The 6,902-nt window shown below is 51.6% G+C and overlaps 4 protein-coding genes across 4 annotated transcripts; 2 read left to right on the top strand and 2 right to left on the bottom strand.

Moving 5' to 3' along the window:
* Window positions 1-31: 31 nt before the first annotated feature.
* TRV_05778 (uncharacterized protein) lies at window positions 32-145 on the top strand (the record flags this gene model as incomplete). The annotated part of the gene is made up of 1 exon (XM_003020114.1): window positions 32-145. A coding segment is annotated over one exon (114 nt), but the record flags the coding sequence as incomplete, so codon positions are not given.
* Window positions 146-765: 620 nt separating this feature from the next.
* Window positions 766-2,931, top strand: TRV_05777 (uncharacterized protein; the record flags this gene model as incomplete). The annotated part of the gene is made up of 1 exon (XM_003020113.1): window positions 766-2,931. The coding sequence occupies one exon, from the start codon at window positions 766-768 to the stop codon at window positions 2,929-2,931; it is 2,166 nt and encodes a 721-aa protein (XP_003020159.1).
* Window positions 2,932-3,751: 820 nt separating this feature from the next.
* On the bottom strand, window positions 3,752-6,229 carry TRV_05776 (uncharacterized protein; the record flags this gene model as incomplete). The annotated part of the gene is made up of 2 exons (XM_003020112.1): window positions 3,752-5,654; window positions 5,802-6,229. The coding sequence occupies 2 exons, from the start codon at window positions 6,227-6,229 to the stop codon at window positions 3,752-3,754; spliced, it is 2,331 nt and encodes a 776-aa protein (XP_003020158.1).
* Window positions 6,230-6,368: 139 nt separating this feature from the next.
* Window positions 6,369-6,626, bottom strand: TRV_05775 (uncharacterized protein; the record flags this gene model as incomplete). Its single annotated transcript, XM_003020111.1, has 1 exon — window positions 6,369-6,626. A coding segment is annotated over one exon (258 nt), but the record flags the coding sequence as incomplete, so codon positions are not given.
* Between the last annotated feature and the right edge of the window lie 276 nt (window positions 6,627-6,902).

Raw genomic sequence — 6,902 nt, 5'->3', positions numbered from 1 at the left:
AAAAATTTTCTTCTTTTCTTTTTTTTTCTAGAGGGAAAAAACCGAAGAAGAGGAAGAAGAAGAAGAAGAAGAGAGACAAAAGGACCAGCCACTTCCGAGAAAGATCCTTTTTCTTTTCTTTTCTGCTATTTATTTATTTACCTGAGCCGAAGTCCAGTCCAGTCCAGTCCAGGTCGACTTGACTTGTTGTTGTTGTTGATCCCCAAGTGATATTCAGCTGCATTCACGGCGTCTTGCGAGATTCACTCGTGCACAGGATTTACTCGTTTCTTTTTCTCCCGCCCTTGGGGTTGCAGGAACTAAGAGCAAGAGTAAACGGACTTTTTATTTTTTGACTAGGGCTTTTTGCTTGGTGTTTCTTTTGTGCTGGACTTGCTTCGATCGGCGTCGAGACATCCACGGCCTTTTCCTGCGTCAACAACATCCCAGCGAAGAAAGACACGGCAAGGGAAGACACTCGATACTTACTCGGAGGATAGCACGGAACAAAGACGCACGACGAGAGAGTGAGAGAGAGAGAGAGAGACGGAGATGGCGCCCTCGGTTGCTAAGCGTCGCAGTCGTCGGCGAGAAGTCGACCTGCACGAAGACCCGGTTGATATGGACGCCCTCGACTCGTCTCCCACCCGGCGTTCAGTCAAGAAGCGCAAGGTCAGTACTCGGCTTTTTCCTCTGTTGGTTTGCGCGCGCCGGCATAGAGACGGCGTTGAAAAGCGTGTGTTGTCGAGTGTCTACCAGTGTACGGTATCTAATAATAACAATAACATGCAGGTCGAGCACACGTCCCAGCCGGACTTTGAGAGGACCGTCGAACCAGCCGCCTCTGCGGACGAGAACGACGACGAACACGACAACGAGATGGCAGCCAACCAGGATCTCGTCGACTCGGTCATCGCCAACCTGGCCGTCGCAAGAGAGCCCGTTGCCGTCATGACCCTGCACTCCAACGCCCGCACGCAGCAGGAAAACAAAGAAAGTGTCGAGGCCTACGCTAAGATTGCCGGCCGCGACTGGACCTACTACGTCAAGACGCTGCATGTCAACATCGGACGCCCGCCAGACCGCGACCAGAGGCTCGATGCCCAGTCTTCCCCCATCACCGTCGCCGCCCAGGCCCTGCCGGACGTTCACATCGATCTCGGACCGGGCAAGTTTGTCTCCCGGCTGCATGCAGAGATATACTACGACCGCGACGACCCGCCGTGCTGGCGCGTGAGAGTCAACGGACGAAACGGCGTACGGGTTAACAACACCTTCTACAAGCGTGGAACGGCCACCCAGATCTCCTGTGGCGACATCCTCGAGATCGCCAATACCCAGATGATGTTCGTCACGCCCAGAGACAAGGCCGTCATCGACCCGGCGTTCATCCAGCAGGCCCAGAACGGCGTCCATACCACCCGTGAAACAGACGAGACCGCCTGGGATGGATCGTACCATTCACACCCAACCACTGCCAACGCCGGTACCAGTTCCAGTGCTGGTGCCGGTGCCGGAGCACCCCGTCGTATGTCCTTTGCTCTCAACAGTAGAGAACCGGCCGATACTGCCTCTGTTTCTGCTGCTGCGGCTAACTCTACTGGAGGTGCTGCCACAGCCAACGGCAGTCGTCGAGCGGCGGAGATTGCAAACGCGGCCACCGTTACTCCCAAGCGGCAGACGACGCCCTCCCAACGTCCACTGTCGCGAGATACCATTGAACCATCGTCCAAGGTCTCCCCCATGTACAACCGGGGCCTGATGATGGAAAGTACCGAGGAGATCGACTACAGCGAGGACGCGGCCAAGGATATCAAGCCACCATTCAGCTACGCAAACATGATTGCTCAGGCCATCTTCTCCACCGAGGAAGAGAAACTGTCCCTGAGCAACATCTACAAGTTCATCATGCAAAAGTACGCCTTCTACCGGCACTCGCAGTCCGGTTGGCAGAATTCCATCCGGCACAACCTATCTCTCAACAAGGCCTTCCAGAAGGTACCTCGTCGCACAGACGAGCCTGGCAAGGGCATGAAATGGCAGATCGTCCCTGAGCACCGCGAAGAGTACTGGAAGAAACAGGCCAAGAGGAGCGGACAGTCTTCCACCCCGGCATCCCCCATCGGCAAGGAGAGAGGCGGCAACAGCGCCTACCAGCCCATCAACGGCCATGTAGCCACCAACGTCGAGAAGAACATCGATGCCTCTGCTGCTGCCCTCGCAGCCAGACCATCTCCCCAGGCAAACACTACAGCCTCACCAGGCTATCACTCCTTCTCAGTCGCCCCCATCGAAGCATACACGCCAGACCGCGGCTCCCGAAATGGCCTTGGTATCAACGGTGCGGGCACACATGACTTTGACGAACAGTCTCCGTTGCCCAACGGTCCACGCAACAATGCACCAACACGGCCCTACGGTCTGTCTGACAATGCTGTTGCTTCTCCTCCAGTTCTCTCCTCATCATACTATGACGACGCTGCCTCGTCAATGATCACTCCCGCCCCCCTACGCCAACAGCCTCGTCTTGCTCCTCCAAGTACCGCCCAGGTTCCTTCACGCTACATGCAACTCAGCTCGCCAGCTCAGTTCTGGAAATTAGCCGACACAGGTAACACTCCTGCCAGGCCAATGCCGGACATCAGCCCGCTTAAGCCCTCCATCGGCACCTCTGAGTCCAGTCGCTGGAAGACCCTCAACCCCATCCCAAGCAGTAGTCCACCACCAGCCAATCTAGGCAGCCCAACTAAACCTCCTACTTCTTCCCTCAGGGGTCGCGGTGGTGTCTCTCCTCTAGGACGGGATGTGCGTGAGCGGGAGAGCAGCACTATCAAGCGTCACCAGGATAGCTGGGATGAAGATGATGATGACAACGATGGTGACGACACTGGCTTTGATCTTGCTAGGTTTGTCCCCCTTCCTTCCAATGCTATATGTGAACCAGTATACTAATATTTCCCAGGGGATTCCAACCTATTGGTTCATTCCACAGACAAATTAACAATGCTGCTAGAGCTAGCTAAATAGGCTTACCTTTGCCTATATGACCCTTTTTATATGCATGCACGCATGAGATATGAATAATGCAGCACCCCCTTTCTAAGCAAGCCCACCCTTCTATTTTTCATGTATTATCTATTCAATCATCTCCTATTGGTATTGTTATCCCTTGGACTTGGTTTGTTTTTGATTTTTTTTTTTCTTCTTTTTTTCAACCCTCACTTGTTACATCCTTACGCTTGCTCATTGAGCTGTACTTTACGACATTGCTACGCCGGTGGCCTTTTGCCATATGGAAACGGAAACGGAACGGACGGAATCGAACATTTTACGCTGCTAAGATAGTATGGATGGAATGGAATGGATGAATTACTTTTCTTACTTGGTTGGGGTGGGTAGAGGTGAAGGTGTTGGGAACGCCTTTATACGAGACCTACGGGGGAAAAGTGGCGTTTTTATCTATTTACAATGTTTTTTACGCCCCTTGATGTATTTCAGCTTAGGTTTACTATTAAGGATTGAATTATCAGTATAAAAACTGAGGTTTTATTTTTTTTATATATATATTTTTCTTAAGTTATAACTATAGCCGTTCTAATCTCCTTGGTTCTTCGGGTGTGTGAGGACAAATATGCCGTCTCACTGCCCGGGTAACTAGTTAAATAAAGTAAATCACAAAGATATCGACAGTAGAAAGTAAAAGGGACATTACTTCGTCCATCGTCAGGTCGTCAGTAGTAAATAGTAAATGCAGTAGACAAGAATAGGGGTATTATACAACTGGGTAGTGCACGTCGGGTGGCAGGCCGCCGTCCATGTCATCTTTGTGCCGATTCCGAAACGCATTCCAGCCCATCCCCTCCTCCCATATGTCGCATTCAGTCTCGATTTCGGAGTCCTCCTTGCGCCGTTTGCGCCGCGGCTTTTTAGCTATGCGCTCCATTTCCCGGCGCCAGTGCAGATCCTCGTCGCTTGACCGAGGTGAAACCATCACGTTAGGGTTGTCGATGTCTGGATATTCTCTAAACCGGATGGCATCACGCTCGCTCTCAGCCCTGGCTTCAGCTTTGGTGATCTGGACGGCTATACCCACCAACGCCTCGAGGGTGTAGCGTGCATCGTTGCCGGCGTTGTGGAGGTGCCAGGGCATGATGTCCAGGTCCTTCAAGATGTAGCTCAGGCCGGGAGTGTCGTATTCACGTTTTAATATGCGGTGGACGTTAGCTGTATCCGCTACGTCGTGAAATTTTGATAGTGTCGAAAATTCTTCGCCGCTGTACGTTTCGATGTCGAAGAATTCACAGCCTACGTTGCACAGGTTTTTGATATCGCCGGTCAAGCCGTGGCCGATCAGGATGAGCTTGCGTGGTCTCATCTTATACTCTGGTATGGTTGGGCTTGGAGTCCGAGCTGGAGGTCGTTGGTCTTGTTGGCCAGGGGATCGAGAGGAGCTGGGCTCGGTGCCGGGAGCGGGAGACCATTGCTTGCGCCGTCTGCTCCGCCCTCTATTCCTAGGAGAGTTACTGCTCTTCTTAGGGGAGTTACTGGGCTCGGATGGCAATCTGACGCCCCCCTCTGGCGATTGGGACTGGTTTCCGCGTCTTCCTCTAGAGGGCCGAGGATGAGATTGACGTTTGCGTTCCTGGGAGCTGTCTTTCTGTGAAAGATGTAAGTAAACTGCTGGAGGATGGTGAGGCTTAACAATGGTACTTACCGGTTGCTGGCTGAAGGCAATATGGCCAGAGTATGGTGGTTTGCAGCATGCATCAACCACTTGGGCAAGATATGCGCGACGAACGAACTCGCTGCTCCCGAAAACGAAATCATCAGGACAACCATGTACAAACTTCTTATTTCTGAAGTGTTTATATTCAGAAACGCGGAAATGCCGGGATCGAATTTTGCTCGTCCAGTCACGGCCTCCTTCTCCCGGTGGAACTCCCACCAAGTCCAGGGTATCCAAAGTAGACACTCCAACCTCGGTGACCTGGGAATGGTTGCGTTCATTGGACTCAAGGTCGATACAGATGAAGATGGGCTCGTCTGCAAACGCAAAGGGAGCTGGGCTTTCGACATCGAGCGGGTCCAGAACAGTTCCAATTGGAACAGTAGCAGTCCCATTAGTCTGCCCTTGTTGCTGCTGCTGCTGCTGCTGTTGTTCCACTGCTGGCGTAGCGGGTGTAGAAGTGGCATCGTCAGCAATCTGGGTCTTCTTGGAAGCACGTCGAGCAATTCGAGGACGCAGCCCCAGATAGCACTGAGTTCGCTTTAGCTGACGGTGCCAGCGGCGGACTTTCTTCACATATTTATCGTCGCCGACCGTCGCCCTGTGCTTGTTGTACTTGACATCACACACTATCTTTATTCTTCTGCGGAATCGTGCATAAGGTTCGTTCCCTTCTTCCGGCCACTCGATAGGATTCTCATGGCACCATGCGTTAGCCCTATTCTGCAGTTGGCCTCTTATGTCGTTGTTGGTAGAAGTTCCCATGTACTCCGGCTGGGGGGTCCCGTCAGGGGTAAATGGAACGACCAACCCTGCTTCTTCCTCAAGCGGGAGGCTGATATCGCTGCCAAATTCTGCGTTAATTTCATCGATAAGCGCCTGGGCCTGCGATATTGGGGTAAAAAGTAAAGGTACGCATAAGATGTGTTTTGGCACGCGAACATAGTACCTGTATAGATAAAGTAGGTTGTTAGTGAATAGCTTAATAGCTATAACGTTAAGTTATAGTTAACTATGGAGATGCTCCAAGAGCCGCCAGTGCGAAGATTAAAACGTCGGCAAATAACTAGAAGAGCAAGAGGGAAGAAACACTTACAAGTCCCATGTCCGCTCCCAGAACTTCCCTTTGTTGTAGAATCTGTCAACAGCCGGCCGCAGGAATTTTCCCCCGATGTACTTGTGTGCCGTGGACAGGACGTCAATGGAGCAGAAGTAGGCAGTCTCTCCAGGGCGTGGCTTGCCATCTGTGACAGGGATATCTTCCTTGGACGCTTCTGTCTCCATCTCCGGCTCCGCAGGCTGGATCCCGGTGGCGTTATCTGGCGAGGCCTCAGCTTGCTTGTCCCCAGGGTTGGCAACTTCGACCTCTATGACATCCAGCAGGGGCAAATCTGCGGCCTCGCCCTGGTTCTGGCCAGACTGATCCTGAGTATCAATCCTCGTCTCACGCAGGCCGACGTCTATCCCCAGCAGGCCGGCATCCTCCCCGTCAAAAAGCATGTTCAAGCGCTCGAAATAGCTCATGATGACAGCTGGATGGGTATCAAGGTCCAAGCTGTCTCTTTGATATCAAGATTAAAAAAAATACGAGAAAGAAAAGGGGAGTAGCAACACAGGCTAGAGTGGTTCCTTGCTCCACAAGGAAAGCAAGACAGAAGGCCTTTTATTTATTTTTTTCTATTTTTTTTTTTCTTTTCTTCTTCTTGTAGGAAGATATGAGTAGCGAGCAACTTGAAGAGTTGGATGTGTATGTTGTAAGAGGCAAGAAAGCAGGCGAAAAGGTGTGTTGTTGGCAAGTGAAGTTGGCAGTAGAGGGTAATTGTATCCAGTGAAGCAGGATGGTGAATCGCAGAAGCAGTGAATCGGTATCCTGAGAAGCTTCCTTTGATGCAAGAACCCGCAGGAAGAGCCCATGACCCGGCTATTTATCTCCCTCTGTCTTGCCTGCTGGCAAACGGAGGGAGTCTGGGGGGGTGAGAGGCGTTGTGGCCTTCTTTTGCTCCGGGTTGACGTTATCGACTTTGGTAGGGCTGTGTCGATGATGCAAATTATCAAAATTTCAATCAAACAAATCTTTGGTTGACTAACGTTTAGGCTACTTTTTTTAGATGAACCACTAATAGTTAATCTCGTTGATGCCTTGGCTGGTTGAGGCAACTCCCTGAGTCAACATGTAAGGACTTATCAGTGTCGTAGT

The sequence above is a fragment of the Trichophyton verrucosum genome (genome assembly GCF_000151505.1).
Source record: "Trichophyton verrucosum HKI 0517 chromosome Unknown contig00471_1.f1.exp, whole genome shotgun sequence".
NCBI lineage: Eukaryota > Fungi > Ascomycota > Eurotiomycetes > Onygenales > Arthrodermataceae > Trichophyton > Trichophyton verrucosum.
Note: the sequence above shows the minus strand (reverse complement) of the source record. Positions and strands in the feature narration are given on the sequence as shown.